This window comes from Cololabis saira, chromosome 5 (assembly GCF_033807715.1).
Source record: "Cololabis saira isolate AMF1-May2022 chromosome 5, fColSai1.1, whole genome shotgun sequence".
Taxonomy (NCBI): domain Eukaryota; kingdom Metazoa; phylum Chordata; class Actinopteri; order Beloniformes; family Belonidae; genus Cololabis; species Cololabis saira.
This window is the reverse complement of record NC_084591.1, coordinates 11,442,020-11,459,554: the sequence shown is the minus strand read 5'-3', so window position 1 is coordinate 11,459,554 and position 17,535 is coordinate 11,442,020. Positions and strand designations below refer to the sequence as shown.

The window sequence follows — 17,535 nt, the reverse complement described above, 5'->3', positions numbered from 1 at the left end:
ACCATTGAGAGATAAAAGCTGAATAAATGTTGTTCTCAGACATTTATCTGGAGCAACGAACACAGGCCCATCAGTTCTGGCCCACAGTGAAGCATGGCGGCGGCAGTGCCATGGTATGGTGGTGAGATCAAGGGGCAGGAACACAGGTTGGTAGGACCTCAGAGGAATGAATGAAGGTCGGTACACTGGTTGGGACTGGATAAAGAGGACAGATGAACGTGAGCTTGAGTTGGGGAGCAGATGAAAGATTTCAGGTCCTGATATTTTAAATCCCTGGGAACATTAGTCCTGTGCATACGGTAACTGGAATAATGACTAGCGATGGGAATTTATAAGATTTTTACGATTCCAATTCCATTTTCGATTCTGCTTACCATTCAGTTCTTAATCAATTCCCTTATTGCTCATTTGGGGGAAAAAAGGACAACAATGAGGCAAATTTGCACTTATATGATAGGTAGTGTTCGTTAGTTCATTAGTTACCTGCAGTATTATTAGCCAAGGACATGCTAATGTTGCTGCTCCTGGGTAGAGAATTGCAGGCGTTGGTCCGGAGCGGATAGAAAAGGCGACATTCATTGATTGTTATTGCATGTTGGTAATATTTCCTCCCTTTGACGAAATATCCACTTGGCAAATATTGAAAGTTGACCTGTTGTCGTCTTTTTTACTGAAATGTAACCAGACTTACGAGCGTTTGTGCCCGCTGATATCAAAAAGGAATTGAAACACTGGGAACTGGTTCTGAACAAGACATTTTTGAGATCCGATCTTCTCACTTCAGCAAAGCTTATCGACAAAAACACACAGATGGAAAAAATCTCTCTTCACAAATATCTTCTCACGCAAACAGCAGACAGTTTAACTCTTTATTTGACATTCATTTACAAACAAAAGCATGCTCCCTTTATTTTTAAGACTGACGGTGAAAAAGGCCGTGGAGAAGCCAATATTTTCATAGAACGCACCTCACAGGAAGCTGTGGGAATGTATTTATACCAAAAAACGCAACAAGCCACAGAGCCGAGGCCACAAGTGATCAATACTTTTCTTCAAACGTATCTGTAGTTTCAGTCACGACAATGTTTTCTTCGTCTATCACCATGGAGATTTGATACTCTACAGAGGACTTTAATAATCAGTTACAAGTCTTAAAAACAGAACAACTGCTAAAAGTGCACATAAAAGCTGTCGATGTGTCGTTACTTCATCGTGTCACATTAAAACGTCTCCAGCAATAAAAATGTGAAGTGGTAATCCACGGAAATAAGTGATGCTGAAGGAGTCATCAGTCTTAGAAGATTTACAGATTCAGGTGCAAAACGAGCTTTTACTTCACGGCTTCACGCTCGTTCACTGTGCAAACAATCAAATGTACACGCTTAATCCAAATGTATCAAAAAACACCAACAAGGAACAAAAGAGAACTCGCACGGATTCAGGCTTGTCTCTACTCATGTCTTTGTGTCAGTCTGCTAATGTCTGGATGTGCAGTATCTAACACAGAAAAACAAATGCACTTCCATCCTCCTGAAACATTCTCAGTAAAAACACGACAAACAAACACTGTCAGTTAATGATGAAGCCACCTATAAGTACTTGTGGTTTTTTCACTCTTTGTGCTGTGGCCTGAAGTCGCCACAGCAGGAAAGAGAGACTCTGGTGGAGGTATGTTTGTTGGTGGAGGGAGCGTGCGGCCTTATTTCCAGGGTCGGCTGCTGCTCCCAGACATGGAGGAACTCTTACGGCTGGAGGGTTTCAGCTGACCGCTGCTGCTGGAGGACATGCGGCTGGACAAGCGACCTGCGGTGGAAACACACGGCACAACGAGTTTGTAGCAGGTGTAGCAGGTGCAGCAGGGGCAGCCTGTCCACGTTAAATTGCCAAAATTGCAGCTATTTTAGTACAACACAGAAAAACAGATCTTATATAAAATCTTGCAGGAAAACCAAAAAGACAGCACGGAAAGGAAAATATAGGACTGGATACAAGACTATAGGGCCAGTCCCAATCCCCCCCTAGCCCTACTTTTCAGCACTACCCCTAAATTTTGTGCGTTCCCGTGAGGGTAGTGGTGTCCCAATTCCTCTTTGCATCTAGGGCTAGTGGACATAACGAGGGCTAGTGTGTATGAATTAGTGATGCACCGAAATGAAAATTTGTGGCCGAAACCGAAACCGAAAATAATAATAAACACTTGGCCGAATACCGAACAATACCGAACATGGTTCGTCGCAGTTTTTCATTTATTTTGCCAATTTTTTCACCATTGCATAAATCAAATACATTTGATTTAGGCATGCTTTTAAAAGAAAAAACTCTTTTACAAAATTACAAGGTAGAAAACATTTGTTGAACATAAAAAACTGAACATTTTTTAATTTCCCAGCATTTCTTAAATATTCCAGCAGACATTATACCAGCAAAGAACAATAACTTAAAATAAATAAATTAGCAAAATACATTTTTTGGCCATCTTTGAACTTACGTTAGGCTTAACTGACTGAACATTGTAACGTAGGCCTTAAAACAATAAAAATGCATTAAAGCGCTCAGGGTTTTTTATAATTTCAAATGATAAATCAAACTTGTAGTGCTGACAGACTTTGCAGATGTTTGCACCGCACCACTTCACTCCACGCTCTTCGCTGTTTGATTTCCTCATCTAAACGCACCTGTAATAGATTGATTTATGTTGTTTTGGTTCCAGCTGTTGGTGAATGTTAGGTACAATTCTTATGTGGTTAGTTTTTGGTTGGCCAACGATTTATGTGGTGCGCAACAGTTACGGAGCGGCCAGTCTATTTCCTTATATTACAACGCCGTTATTAATTGTTCGTTTTTTTTCCCACTTATTCCACCGAACACCGAAAGTGTTTTTTTGCCATTTTCGGCCGAACAATTTCGGTTACCGAACAATCGGTGCATCACTAGTATGAATCTAGCCCTTCACAGCGAGGGATTTCAGATGCTGACTCGCCAACCGAGGGCCTGAGAAAATTTCCCAGAATGCTTTACGTCATCATTTGCAGACTGAATCAAACAAAAAAACATGGTGGACATTTCTCATTTTTTATTGAATAAAATCAATATTTTGAGTTAGTTTCTGCATAAAAATGCGTTTTGCATTTTTAGCGAGAAATATATATTTTACTTTCATCATATTCACTCAGTGATTGTACATAACCACCACTCGCTTGCTCGTTGTTGCAAAGTATTTTCAGATCTCGCCAGAAAAAAGGCTGATTTATGGTTCCGTGTTACACAAACGCAGAGCCACTTTCTCCCCGGGACAACAGCGCAGGCTGATCCGGTGATCACGTCTGTGCTCCGGCCGTGAGCTGCTGCTGCTCCCGAGCTCTTCTCATCCCCCGAAAACATCGGAGCAAATTCCTTATTTGGATAAACTGAGCCCAGGTTGGGGATCTTAACGGTTACTTTTACGCCTGAAAAAATATTAAAATGTAATAAAGTGGCATATTAACAGCGCTACAGCTGAAATTAAAACAGCTTTTAGCTCTCGGCTTCCTGATATGGTGTGACGTATGTGCAAACGTAACTACGCAGTCGCTTACGTACCCGAACGTAAACCACGCAGTGACGTAGCAAGTGGTGTCCCAATCCCTAGGGAATATTACAAAGCCCTACCCCTTGTGGCTTCATTTTGAAAGTGAAGTGGTAGTGGGTGAGGGCTAATGGTAGGGTGAACATTGGTATTGGCCCGAAATCCCTCACTCTGAAGGGCTAGATTCATTGTATGATTGTATTGGGACTGGCCCTTAAATGAGGAAATCTCATTAGATGAATGGGGCATTATATGCTCGAAGGCGCAATCTCAGACCATTAACACTCGACTGTGCTTAATACAGTACAACTGGATAATGAGATTATACATCACTCCTGTAAAATTAAATAGATTTCATCCTAATATCCCTGACCTCTGCTATAAATGCAATGATTGTCAAGGTACTTTATATCACTGTCTATGGGAATGTAAAGAAATCCAAACAATTTGGAGGATGGTGACGCAATATATCTCACAAATTATTTCCGCCCCGCTTCCTCTAAACCCTAAATTGTATTTTAAGTGCTTATCCGGACAAGTAAGCTTTATCCAATAAAGAAAAAAAAATGGTTGACCTATGCTTGCTACAAGCTAGACAATCAATAGCCCTGTGCTGGAAAAGTGTTAAGGGTCCAACCTTCGGCCTCTGGCAGAGACATCTAACATCATGCCTGGCTCTAGAAAAACTCACCTACTGTGTCAAGAAAAAGCCCTTTGAGTTTGATGACATGGGGAAAGTTCTTAGCTTTTCTTAAAAATGGTGATATTGGGGGCACGGTGGCGCAGCTGGTAGTGCAGCGGTCTCACAGCAAGAAGGTCCTGGGTTCGAGTCCCGCCGGGGGACGCTGTGGGTGCTGAAGTGCGTGTTAGTTCCCCCATGACTTCGGTGCCCACACCCTGGGTGGGGTTGGCGAAAGGGCCTTTCTGTGTGGAGTTTGCATGTTCTCCCCGTGTTCCCTTGGGTAGCTAATGTTCTCTACCCTCACAAAAAACATGCACACAGTCCTGGGCTACACATGCCCCCTCTGGCCAACCGGGGCGCCAGATGGGGTGGGGAGGATCCGGCCGGAATAACGTGATCCTTCCACGCGCTACGTCCGGCCGGAGAAACCCCACCCTGTCTGGTGAAAAGAAGCGGCCTGCTCACTCCTCAGGTTAAGGAGGAGACCTGAGCTCAGTGCAGGGCCCTCCCGGGGTTGGTAGAGGATGGCAATGCCCAGGACTGTCACTTAGGTAGGAGCACGGGGTGGTAAAAATGGGAAAAAAACCGGGATAAAAATATTAAAAAAAAAAAAAAAAAAAAAAAAATGGTGATATTGATGAGACCTTGTGAACATGAATATACGGTGAGGGGACCTGAAGAGGCATCGTGGAAATCATTTATACTTTATTTAAATACTTACATTTTAATTATGCCTCGTATTTTTATTTTATTTCTTTATTTTCGTCTATTTAGATTCTTATTATGATTTCTGTTACGAGCTTGTTTTAATTTTGTTAATGTGTTTCTTTTCTTTTTAATTTCCTTGCCCTTGTCTTGTTTTTGGTTGTGTTTTTGCGTTGTGCTGCCAAATGGGGTTTCTGTATTGTTGTGTATTATGTGAAAATCTAATAAAGACATGTTTAAAAAAAAAAAACAGCTCTTACTGTTGGAGACGAGGACCTCGTCCAGCTGGTCCTGGATCTTCTGCAGCTCGTCTGCATTGAAGCGCCACCTCTTCTCGGCCGTCTGCGCCGGCGGCTGCAGCTCGGTAGGCCTTTTCCCTTTCAAGGACTTTGGAGACGAAAGGCACGAGGCGGGGATGCAGCCTGTCGTCATCCCACTGGGAAACTTCTGAACGATAACCTTGAGACCTGTGGGAGACAGCAGCGCCGGTGGTCAGACAGATGAACTACACAAGTCTTATTCAATTAGAATTCATGTTTAAATGACAGCTTTTAATTTACGCCTTTAAGCTATTTCCTCTTCAGGAAATAATCAGTACTAAATAATTTTGTATTTAACTGTAACTGCTGAAAATCACGACTTAAAACTTGAAATACTGCAGAACAGCTTCCCTTAAGACGAGGGTCTTGACAGCTGAGTCAAACATCTGAGCAGAGCCAGATATTTGACTTGACTCCACCCCAGGGTGCACCTTTTGAAATCTGAACGGGTCCCTGAATGACATGTTCAAAATGAATCGCTGCCATACCAACTCAGGGTTTGTTATCTTGACATTTTTAGTTTGTTATCGTCTCAAACACCCAGATATACTGTAGGATCCCAAGCACACTGTACTTCGCCTTTAATCGTAGTCGTCACGACATCATCATCAAGGCTTTTTTCTCCCACTATGGGAGTTTTTACCTGCCATTGTTTATATAATAACTGCTCGGGGGTTTATGTTTATGTTCATGTTCTGGATCGGAAAGTGGATCCAGTTTGTTCTAATACATTTGTACTTCTACGGGGCCAGACCTGACGCTGGTGCAGGGGCGGGGGTATCAGAGCCTACCTACCTCCACAGAGCATGAAAAGGTTCTCGAACCCTCGTTGACACATGATCGTAGCTGCCTGGCTGGCTATTCGCTCGTCCTCATCGTACAGGATTATTATTTTCCCCGCAGCATTTTTCTGAAGAGTTCATGGTTAAGATGAAAAAGGCATTTAAAAATAAAAGAGAAAGAGAAATAAATCACATATATTTCATATCAAAAATGTATATGTATATATATATATATATATATATATATGCCTTAGGTTCTTACCAACATGGTATTAACCATTAATATATGCAGACAAGGTAAAAAAAAAATAAAAAAAAAGAGACGTAACTGGTGTAGTATGGACCTCAAAATTAAATAAGTAATTAATGAATTATATCATTGAATAAATGTACAATGAAATAAATGAAATTGGAAATGTATAAATATATAATGTATTTAATATACAATTAAATAATTAAATGTATCATTAAATAATTAAATGTGGAATATATTTCATTGGATATACTGTACATTTGATATACATTAGTAGACAGTTTAAGTAAATTCATGATGTGCTTCAGCCAATACAGGAACCATGAAATAATGAAATATGTAATAAAATAATGAAATATATATCCAATGAATATATCCAAAATGTAATTATTTAATGACACATTTCATTGTATATTAAATACATTTCCAATTTTACTTATTTCATTGTATATTTATTTAATGGTTGAATTAATTAATTATTTATTTTATTTTGACTCTTTCAGCATTCCAAAGTGTGTTGAAGGATACGTATTCCAGCACTCCTGCGGTGTACGGGTTCATCGTCCGGGACAACATGGAAGCGGGAAAACTGTGCGCTGATGAGAGAGAGACACGTAAACAAAAACAGAAAGGGGGCAGAACAGCGATGAAGCTGCTTCATGGACGCGTCGCCCACCGCTGATGATGTGGCAGCAGTCGTACTGGTCCCGGTCGCGCACGTCCAGCAGCAGGTACGGGCAGTCGGGGTAGGGGCCGTCCTCCGGCGTGGGGGGGGGCGGCAGCTCGGCCTCCGTCCTCTGGCCGCTCCGCTCCACGTTCAGCTCCCCGACGCCGCTGATGACGCTGGAGAGGTCAAAGGTCATGAGGTCGGTGCACAGAAACATGGAATTACAGCTCTGATTTCTGATATAAGCCTCAGAGTGTAAACAGTTCTGCTTTTCACCAGTGAAGAGGACATTTGACGAGCACTTTGTAGCTCAGAGGGTGGAGTGTGGAGGTTTTACAACAATCTTGTGGCGCTTTTCCACTAGTACCTACTCAGCCCGACTCGCCTCGCCTCGCCTTTGCGCTTCCCCACTAGGGGTGGAGGCGGGTGGAGGCGTGCCGAATAAATACTTTTCTGTTTCTACTCTGCCGAGGTTCTAAGCGGCTGAGTCGGGCTGTGATGTCATCTCACTACAGGCCACCGATTGGTCGGGGGTTGGAGTCAGACGTCTGAGTCAGGAGGCGGAAATCAGCGAAAGAGCAACTCGCGGCTTCAGCTTCGCTCCAACCTCCTACTTCTCATCTGGGTATTGAAAAGAAACGAGGGCAAGGCGAGTGGAGTCGGGCTGAGTAGGTACTGGTGCAAATCCTAAAAAATAATGACTCGTTCTTCAGATTGTGGAAATCCCTGTTTCTTTCTATTTCTGACTGAAAAATCAAAGCTCTGGCGTCAGATGTGCACGGGTCATTTTCAGGTTTACTTAAGGCTAAGTTGAGACTTCTGGTTGGGAGAGACGCACTGATAAAGTTGCTTTCGTCAATGAAAATTATGACTAAATATCGTCGTCAACGAACTTTTATCACCTGAGGAAAACGAGACGCAACGAATATGCTTGTCATGTGACGATAACGATAATTAAATATATAATGCAATATCGTAGAGGAATAAAAACTGGACTAAAATGTACATTACAAAAAAAAACTCTGCTAAAATGTGTCTTCATTTTCATTTACCAAAACAAGACTAAATGTTCTGACAAAGATCCTTAATGCTCATGTTTTCAGTAGTTTCTTCTGGTTTAGTTCTGTTGGGTGACCAATCCCAGTCGTGGCCCGCGGGGAATCAGATCCAGAAGATGCAGCTGCAGAGTTAGAGGCTGATGCCGTTAACGCAGAGCTCTAGGTTCACGTCCATTAAAAACAAAGTTACATAGAGAAACACGGGGATCTGCTCTGGGGCTGGAGAAGAAGAAGATCCATCTTTGGATACACAGTTTTAGTCAAAGATTGTATTTAGCCAAACCCATTTTACAATTCAAACAAGGTTATCATATTATTATATTATTGCTACCTTATAGACTCAAGAATACATTCATTCCAGATGCAGATGACTCTAATTTGAAGTTTACAACATATTTATTTTTCTGCATTTCTCCCCATATTTTTCTTTTTCGACGACACATTGGGTTTTACTTTTCCACGTCTATGTAGGAAAGTGTATCCAAAGATCTAAAGACAAAACTGGTTTAAAGACTAAACCAGAGGAAACTACTTAAAACATGGAGATTAAGGATCTTTGTTACATTTCGTCTCGTTTTGATCAACGAAAATGAAGACACATTTTAGCTGTTTTAGAGTTTTTATTTTGTAATATACATTTTAGTATCATTTTTATTCCTCTATGTCTACGATATTGCATAATATATTTAATTATCGTTATCATAACATGACCAGCATTTTCTCGTTCGTCTCGTTTTCCTCAGGTGATAAAGGTTCGTTGATGACAATATTTACTCATAATTTTCATTGACGAAAGCAACTTTAATCACAATATAATTTTAACTTGTATTCTACATCTCAGGGAAGTGGGACACCAGGTTACTGCCATTGTTGGAGCACTGACTGCTCATCAGTAATTGGATGTGCACTCAGCATTTAAAACACCGGCGTTGCTGCTTCTCAGGTGCCTCATTAGGATCCCGGATACCCGCCGGCACTAACGAGAGTTTCAGAGTGATTTAGAAAACACAAACGAAGCCCCCCCACTTTTCCCTCATTAAGATTTAACCCCGCTCTTCTCTGGTTTCTGCTTCCATCTGTCCTGCACACGAGGTGAGGGCTCGGCTGAGCTCTTTACCGTCACAAAGACCCGGATCCTCGCCTCTGTGGGGGGGCGGCAGATACGGTTACACTCCTGGGATTCGCCTTTGTTAAAGGGGGGGGTCGGAGGTGAGAAATCGAGGCAGGTTATTGTGCGATTCACAAGAGGGTGGAAGCACAGGACGGACGAATGTCCTCGTGGGGCAGAAAGGGGGCGTCGCTGCAGTTGCTGCAGAGATGGAGTTCAGTTGGGTGTACGGTTACAGGGGTGTAACTGACAGTGATAGCGTAAGCCTTCATTCACGGATATCTGGAAGTTGTGGTTCTCAGAGGCTTTTAAAAGGGACCTTCCTAAGCTTTTCCACGTCCTCTGATCTTTTAAAACCCATACAAACATGTGTGATTAAATTGGAGCATTAGAACAACAAAGTCAATGTCAACAATAAACCAGCACTCACAATTATAGATTCAGGTTAGTCGTCAGGTCAAAGGTTAAAAATGATGCTATATCTCTTTAACGTTGCTCGTGTGCAAAAATGACAGAAGATAGTGATAGTGAAGATACTGAAGATAAGGTGCCTCCGAAATTGCATACTTCCGACCTAATGAGTAGCAAAAACAGTATGTGAGATTTTTTAGTGCATCCGAAACATTAGTATGTACTCAATAATATGCGCTATCCACACTCATTCTGGAGAAATTTATTAGTGTGGATTGATGGACACTAGCTAAGCAGAAACTTCCCACAATCCAATGGTGTTTGGTTGCTAAGTGCTGCGTAGATACGTGTATGTCATAAGTATAATATTAAGTATAATAATATTATATAATATTAATATTATAATATTCGTATATAATAATATTATATAATGTCATCTTGTTTTGGCCAGGATAAACGGGAAAGAGCGGAGCGGTGCTGCTACTGCTGCTGTGACAGGAGTTGTTACCATGGTAACAATTCCCCCTCCCAACGGCAGGAAGTGCCGTGTGGCTCTAAATAGTACGCCCGAATTAATGCACACTACTGATATTTACTCAAAAGTGTGCCGAACTTAAGTATACTTTTTTGAGTATATACTGTTTAGTATGGCATTTTGGACGCACTGATAGTGTTTCTTATGTTACTTTACTATGAATAGAAGAAAAGCTTCCCAACACGGGTTATTTGGCCGGATATCATCTACTTTTAGGCTAAGACCAGATTTCTTACACTTAAGTCAACAACTGTTGTCCAAAGAGTCATAGTAGGACCAGATGATTTAGTTTTGAACTGGTGGTTTCTTCACTGGTGACTGCTGAGTGTTCTGAACCAGGATGTTATGCTAGTAAGTACCTCAGCAGGGTTGATCTGGCCGAGTGGCAGGTGTCCCTACCGTCTCCTTGGCCCAGAGTGGAGCCGTTGGTGTGTTCAGACACAACCGAGATACTGTCTGTAAATCAGTAACGTAGATTAAAGTAAAACAGCACATGGGAAGTTATTAACCCAAACAAGTAATCTCCCCAGAAACGTTACCTTGTGGGCTGTTTGACTCTCCATCCATCTCATTTTCATTCAGGCCCGAAACGGAGGCTACCTGAAGGACCTAGTGTGAATAAATAAATGAATAAATGAGGAAAACAGGAACCAAAGGTGGTGTAAAAGTCGGAAAGAAAGAACAATACAATCTGGAGGTGTTGAAAGAGGCTAAACCAGGACCAAAACATTCAGAACCACCTGTTATTACTCTGTTTTTCTCACTGCATTCATCCCATCATCTACAAACTGTGTCTGTGTCTGCCTGCCATTCATCACCTACACACCAATGTTGGGGCTTTACTGTACTGCAAAAACGTCACGATGGATGCTTACCAACTGTGCAAAAGTTGTCACTTTTAACCGCTTGAAGATTTCATCTTTTCGGTACCTGTAATCTAACAAAAAGAGAAAAGAAAAACACACCAATCTCATGAATTATGTAGCAATATAGGGGGATATTCTTGAGGTGAGCCGCTTGCTTTACAATAACACCTGCAGTCAGAGCTTAGACATCTGTGTTTCAGCTGCAGATAAAAACATGGGGAGAACCTGAACTCTAGTCTGTTTTATGGAGGTTATGCCAAAAAAAAGAAGAATGAAAACAATGTGTCCACTTGCACTGTGATCACCAAACCAACGCCTCCAATGTAACCATATTACTAACCGTATCTATGTTTAGATCTTTGTATGTATCCCAACACGGCATATCTAAATCCTATTTGAATGCTCCTTTTGTGTCCAAAATGTGTCTAAAACATCTTACGAAGTTTGCACACAGGCAGCCGCCATTATAAAAGTGTAAACACTGACAGATTCTCTGAGTTAGCAACCGTAACTAAGGAGCGCAGGACTGGGCGTGTGATGTCACAGCACTCTGAAATCTTGGTGACATATTTTAAGGCTAATATGGAACTAAATAAATGAACATGTTTGTTTTATCTTAACATTTGTAAGTGACTGTAAATGAAAAAAAATGATTTTTTAAATATATACAGTACAGGCCAAAAGTTTGGACACATTTCCCCATAAATGAGAAGGTGTGTCCAGATTTTTGGTCTGTACTGCATGTCATATGTCACCTTTACTACGAATGTAATTTTCCAGATCCAGAGATAAAAGCTTTCAAACCAGAAAAGCAGGACAAAAACATGGAAAAGTTTGCTCATAAAAACAGCTGAAACGTGCATTTAGATAATTTCTTGTTAAAAAGGTGTCATACTTACTTTTTCTAATCTCCTCCAATCTTTCCATATACTTTGAAAGACTGGATCCTAAATATAATAGAAACATAAAGTAGAGGAAGCAATAAAACAAAGAAAATACATTATTCTCATAATTTAAGGCAACATAAATACACTGCATATGAATCCTCATACCTGTGTCCAACTTTGTTTTAACGTAGTCATACTTGGCATTTTTTGGTATCCTTTTTTTCATGTACTGCAGAGAGAACCATAACATTAACTTCATTACTTAATTAATTTACTTAAACCCGGAAATGACCTTTTTAAACAACAGAAAAACCACCTAAACGTTGCGTTTCTAAAGATGGGCAGCGGTTGTTATGGCAGCTACATACTTAGGTTTTACAACCCGCCACTGTATTTTCAGTATGTATTTCAGTACAATTGTAGAGTATTGTCTCTTGGTAGGTAAATAAAATAATAATAATGATAATGATTACCTCTAGACCGCCGATGCTCCGGTTATGCGACATGTTTTTTGAACCTAAATACCAAACATCAGTTTATACGGGCAATAACGTTCGCGTTGATTCGCCGGCTACTCTCAACGGACCAATCACAGAAGCCGATACTGCACCGCGTGACCACGTTACCTAGCAACGGGAGACGCTCCCCCCTTTGTGACATGACGCATTCGCGACTAAGATATTTTTGTAATTTCCATCCATTTTTACAGGATTTAAGATATTTATCTCGATAATCATTAGTAATGTCCTTATCCGACAAGGAATAAAAATCTTTGTATACAAATCGTACTAAGTGTGTTGATACCAGATCCCTCGTTTTTATAATTTTACCCTTAAACATTCGTTCTCAAAATATCTCTAAAATTCAAATGGTTAGTATCAGTGACTTGTACATTGTTAATTTTTGTGCTATTTTCAAGTGATATCTATTGGTAATATCGTCTTTATCAGCACTATTTTATTACTTTTTACATAGGATTATGAGATTTACCACTTTCCTTTATGCTGTGAATGCACCATCTTTTCACCATCTTTTACAAATTAAAGTTCCGTTATTTTATGGTGCAGCCAGGTCAAAACATTATTTACCTTTCTTTCCCAACACAATAAATGACTTTTAGCAGTTTCCTTTTCCCAAAAATTACAAAATCGATGCACTCTGCGATCATCTCCGCTGCTCTGCGCTCGACCGGTCAGGTCTGACTCATTCGCTGGGCGCGTTGTTGACAAAAGAGCAGCGCGTTTGTTCAAACTTCGCCGGAGAAAGTTAACTCTCCCCCAAAACGAGCAGGATGGCGTCTGTTCTGGTGAGTACACCTGCTCGGGAGCTTTTACTACGGTAAATGTGCCCCGGGTGTGAAGCTTGATAGCCTGGTCCTCCCAGCTCGCTAGCGGCTTCTCCCATAAGAGGATTTGCTGATTAGTTATATCAATATCATAACTTACAATATCGTGGTATCCAGTGTTCGAGTTGTAAAAAAAAATCAGGGGGGATGGTGGATTTTATCATATGGGGACAGATAATTTGTGCTGATTACAAATAATATAATATATTACAAATAATAGCACTGACCAAAATACTGCAGGAATGACATAGCAGCAGTTAAATGCAGCCTTCTGTAAGCTTTAAATATCCACTGGGCTTACATCAAATACATCAAAACACAACAATAAAAAACAGTTTTCTGAACTTATCAATACGACTCTGTCCTTCACAGGATAAGTAAAATGGATCACTGCAAAAACTCACAATCTTAACAAGAATATTTGTATTATTTCTAGTTAAAATGTCTCATTTTAGTAAAAAAAATCTCATTAAACTTAAAAAAGACTCATCACTGGAAAAAACAAAAATTTTCAAGTAGATTTTCACTTGAAATAAGTAGAAAAATCTGCCAGTGGAACAAGATTTTTTTGCTTGTAATAAGAAGATAAATATTGTCCCACTGGCAGATTTTCCTACTTATTTCAAGTGAAAATGTACTTGAAACAGGTGAAAATTGTCAAATAAGTTATTTTTCTGGTGATGACTAAATGTTGAAATAGCAGCAAAACCACATTAATTGATGAAATGACATAAGGGATGGAAAGGGGGGATGGCAGTTTTACAGGGGGGATGATTTTGACCGTTTTTATTTCAGGGGGGATGCCATCCCCCCTCATCCCCCTCAACTCCAGTACTGGTGGTATCAGTTTTCTCCATCTCACTGTGTTTTTATCGTCTACTTTGCTGTTTAGATTTAGGAAGATGGTAATGTTAAATTAAAAATCTGTAATGTTGATATTGAAAGGGTTTCTGAGACAAAATTCCTTGGGGTTCATTGACCAAAAGTTAACATGGAAACAACACATTGAATACATTAAGGGGAACATTTCAAAATCACTTGCAATCCTGTATAAATCCAGAAATGTGCTGGATTCCAAGGCCTTGCATTTGATCAACCACTCATTGATTGTTCCCTATTTATCTTACTGTGTGGAATTGTGGGGATCCACCTTTAAAGCCACCTTAAATTCAATAATAAAAACTGCAAAAACGAGCCATACGTATCATCAATAAGGCTGATTACTATGCTCACATAGAGCTACTTTTTCTAAATTCTCATGTTATTGAATTTTATGATTTGTTTTATTATAAAATCATGCAAAATATGTTCAGAGCAAAATCTAAAATGTTCCCTGACTCAATACAGAGGTTCTTTTCAATTCAGGAGACTCCGTATAATCTTAGAGGTGTCTGCAATTTCACTGTACAAAAAGCTAAAAAAGGTATGTAAAGGAGACGTGTCTCCATTACTGGAGTTAAATTCTGTAATGATGCCAACATAACATTTAAAAACATGTCATTCTCTTTTGGTTTTTAAGAAAATGGTTTGTAAAGCTATTTTTGAAGCTTATAAGTGCGATTGACTATCCGTAAATGTTTCTTTGCTTTTCTGTTGTTTCTTTGCCTTTTGTTGTTTCTTTGCTTTTCTATTGTTTTCTGTAGGTCGGTAGCCAAAAAAAGAAAATTGGTAATATAGGATAGGCTTTTATACGCAGTTTTCTTCTGCCTATGCCTTTTCAGTCATTGTTCAACACATGATTATTGGTTTTGTGTGAAATGTTAATGCTGTGCACAATGTTTTTTGGTGTTGTGTTGTCATGATTGAATAAAATTAATTAATTAATTAATTCATTCATTCATTCATAACTTTATTCTTCATACGCAACCTTTCACTTTATCCTACAGATAGTTAGATATAATCAGAAACAACACAGGAAATACCAAATCTCTCTCATAATAAACAAATGTAATTTCTTTAAAAGTGTTAAAGAAAAGCTGGATTTTGTTTTCTGACTCCGTGCATTGTCTTTCCAGGAGGATCCCACCCTTGAGAGACACTTTAAAGGACATAAAGACACTGTCACGTGTGCAGATTTCAATCCAAACCGCAAACAACTAGGTAATAATCCTTCAGCTGCTGCATCTGTTACAAACTCATAAATGATGTTCAGATGCTTGTTGGCATCTTTCTGTTGTTATTGTTGTTGTTATTATCTGATACCAATATCAGTGTTGGAAATACTCACCTTTTCTGATGAAAACATCTGATACTGTGTAAAATAAAAAAAGAAACCAGAAACCTACCGGAAGTTACACTAACACTGCTTTGCAACTTCCTGTCTTGAGTGTCAGGTGCAGAACAAGGATCCTAACTTCTCTCGGGTGGTCATGTCAGTGATTGTGGTGTCACTTTAGGGCAAAAACTTTGTAAGCCTTTGTGCAAGGCTGTGGTTTGAAGAGGTTGCACGGGAGCTGTCGTGCGAAAGGGACGAGTTTATCAATTCAACTCAATCTTTATTTATATAGTTTAAAACAACCAAGGTTGACCAAAGTGCTGCATAGTTAAAACAGCTTAATAAAAGGCATATATTACAAAGATAAAATAAATAGAATAAAATTAGTGCAGAATACAATGGAATAAAAAATACGCTGCCACAAAAGCTGTCACCTCTGACCGACCAGTAGCAGCTGATTGGAGGATATCAATGACCTGGCAGGTTGTGGGTATTGATCAAATCAAAGGGGGAAAAAATGGATGTAACACAGCAGCAAATGCTGGAGTTTGCGTTTCAGAAAACAGAGACATTCCCCAAAGAGAGGTAGAAACCAAATGTAAAAACAGAAATGACATTTAATTGAAATATTCGTGGCTGCACTAGACGTTTTTATTAGTTTGATCTTAAAAGTATTTAATTTAAAAGGATCAGAACTCAATATCAGCCCAAAGCCCAGCTATCAAATTTGGGAAGAAAATCAGAACATCTGCAGATATTACAAACGATCCTTTCCAAAAGTAGATATCTGTGGTACAGTAGGAAGTGAAGAAGGTCAGAGTTCAGGCGACCAGCAGTCTTCAGAGACTGGATACTCTTGGATGGAGGTTACAGTTGCAACGAGAAGTTCATGTGCAGTTTAGGAAAACACAAGCTTGGCAACAAGTTGAGGAATATTTTTGTTGTTTTGGATCAATTATTTCTGAAATGTGTCTGTAAAAATGTCGAAAGATTAGAGACAGAGTTTCTAATACTTCCATTAAAGCTAGTAGTTTACATCCTTGTGGTCAACACTTGGAAGAATAGACTTTAAACTGTTAAACTTGGCTCAAACAAGCATCTCACAGCGTCACTTTGGAATCTTCTTCCATTCCTCCTGAGGGAGCCGATTCAGGTTTATTCGTACAAACTTTCTTTTCAGTGCCGCTCAGACGTGTCCTGCAGGACTTGAACTTTCTGCCTGATCTATTGAGATGATGGTTCAGTATATCTATACGATCTTCCTTCCTCATGATCCCCTCTTTTTTTAAGTGCAGCACATCGGGCCCACAACATGATGCTCCCACCTCCATGCTTCATGATTACGATGATGTTCTGAGACCATTAAACTTTAAACTGATCATTGTAACCAAACAGTTCAGTTTTAGCCTCACCAGACCGCAGGACACGTGTCCATGTTGGAAACAGGGTAAAGGCCCAGAGGAGACGGCAGTCTTGAACTGTAAACACTGTAAATGTCTTCGTTCCATCAGTGGACAGTAGCTGTGGTGGCGCCTCTGGTACCCTGCATTGTTCCATCTTTCATCATTCCAGAGGAAACGCAGCGACACAGCCAACAAACACTTTACATATCCATTTAATTGATTATATTTATTATTTATTATAACCCCCACCCAAAAAAAGATGTATTTTAGGATGAAAGTTTGTCTGTGATCCTGCTGTACAAGTAAGTTCACTGATGAAGAGTGTTATTCATCCGTGTGATTCGTTCTTCAAAGAATTCAAACTGAAATGAGAGCCATCATATTTAATTTGATGTTTTGGTGTTTTTACAAACCCAGACTGTTCATGTGTTGTAATCTCTATTTATTTACTTACTTGTGTAAGGCAAGGCAAGGCAAGTGTATTTGTATAGCACAATTCAACACAAGGTAATTCAAAGTGCTTTACATCAACATTAAAAGCGGCAAGACACAATTAAACAGTAAATGACAAATAAAATGATAAGAAAAGAGGTAAAATAATAAAAAGTTGTTAAAAAGTAAGGGCAGTAGAGTACAGCAGATACACATCTCAATCTTACAATGGCAAGAATTACGTTTCTATAAGGTCAAAACGTACAAAGACCGGCTCAAATACAGTATTACAAAAGTAATC

General features: G+C 39.7%; 2 protein-coding genes across 2 annotated transcripts in view; one reads left to right on the top strand and one right to left on the bottom strand.

Annotated features, from left to right (window-relative positions):
• Positions 1-861: 861 nt before the first annotated feature.
• Positions 862-12,357, bottom strand: cep41 (centrosomal protein 41). The gene is made up of 11 exons (XM_061722444.1): positions 12,313-12,357; positions 12,005-12,068; positions 11,852-11,899; positions 10,962-11,023; positions 10,626-10,695; positions 10,446-10,542; positions 6,984-7,150; positions 6,836-6,903; positions 6,068-6,182; positions 5,213-5,419; positions 862-1,803 (listed from the first exon to the last, which is right to left on the bottom strand). The coding sequence occupies exons 1-11, from the start codon at positions 12,343-12,345 to the stop codon at positions 1,700-1,702; spliced, it is 1,035 nt and encodes a 344-aa protein (XP_061578428.1). The 5' UTR covers positions 12,346-12,357; the 3' UTR covers positions 862-1,699.
• A 659-nt stretch (positions 12,358-13,016) lies between these two features.
• poc1b (POC1 centriolar protein B) overlaps positions 13,017-17,535 on the top strand; it is a 72,997-nt gene continuing 68,478 nt past the window's right edge. The window contains exons 1-2 of the mRNA XM_061720917.1: positions 13,017-13,145; positions 15,200-15,284. Of these exons, the coding sequence (XP_061576901.1) occupies positions 13,131-13,145; positions 15,200-15,284 (100 nt within the window). The 5' untranslated portion in view covers positions 13,017-13,130. The remainder of the gene's footprint in view (positions 13,146-15,199; positions 15,285-17,535) is intronic.

Excerpts from the sequence above, each read along its gene's own strand:
- cep41 (XM_061722444.1), bottom strand. The coding sequence starts at position 12,345 with ATGTCGCATAACCGGAGCATCGGCGGTCTAGAG. Across the intron at positions 7,151-10,445 it reads GCCAGATCAACCCTGCTGAG|CGTCATCAGCGGCGTCGGGG; the intron begins GTACTTACTAGC and ends TGACCTCTCCAG. Across the intron at positions 5,420-6,067 it reads CCTTTTCATGCTCTGTGGAG|GTCTCAAGGTTATCGTTCAG; the intron begins GTAGGTAGGCTC and ends TGTCTCCCACAG.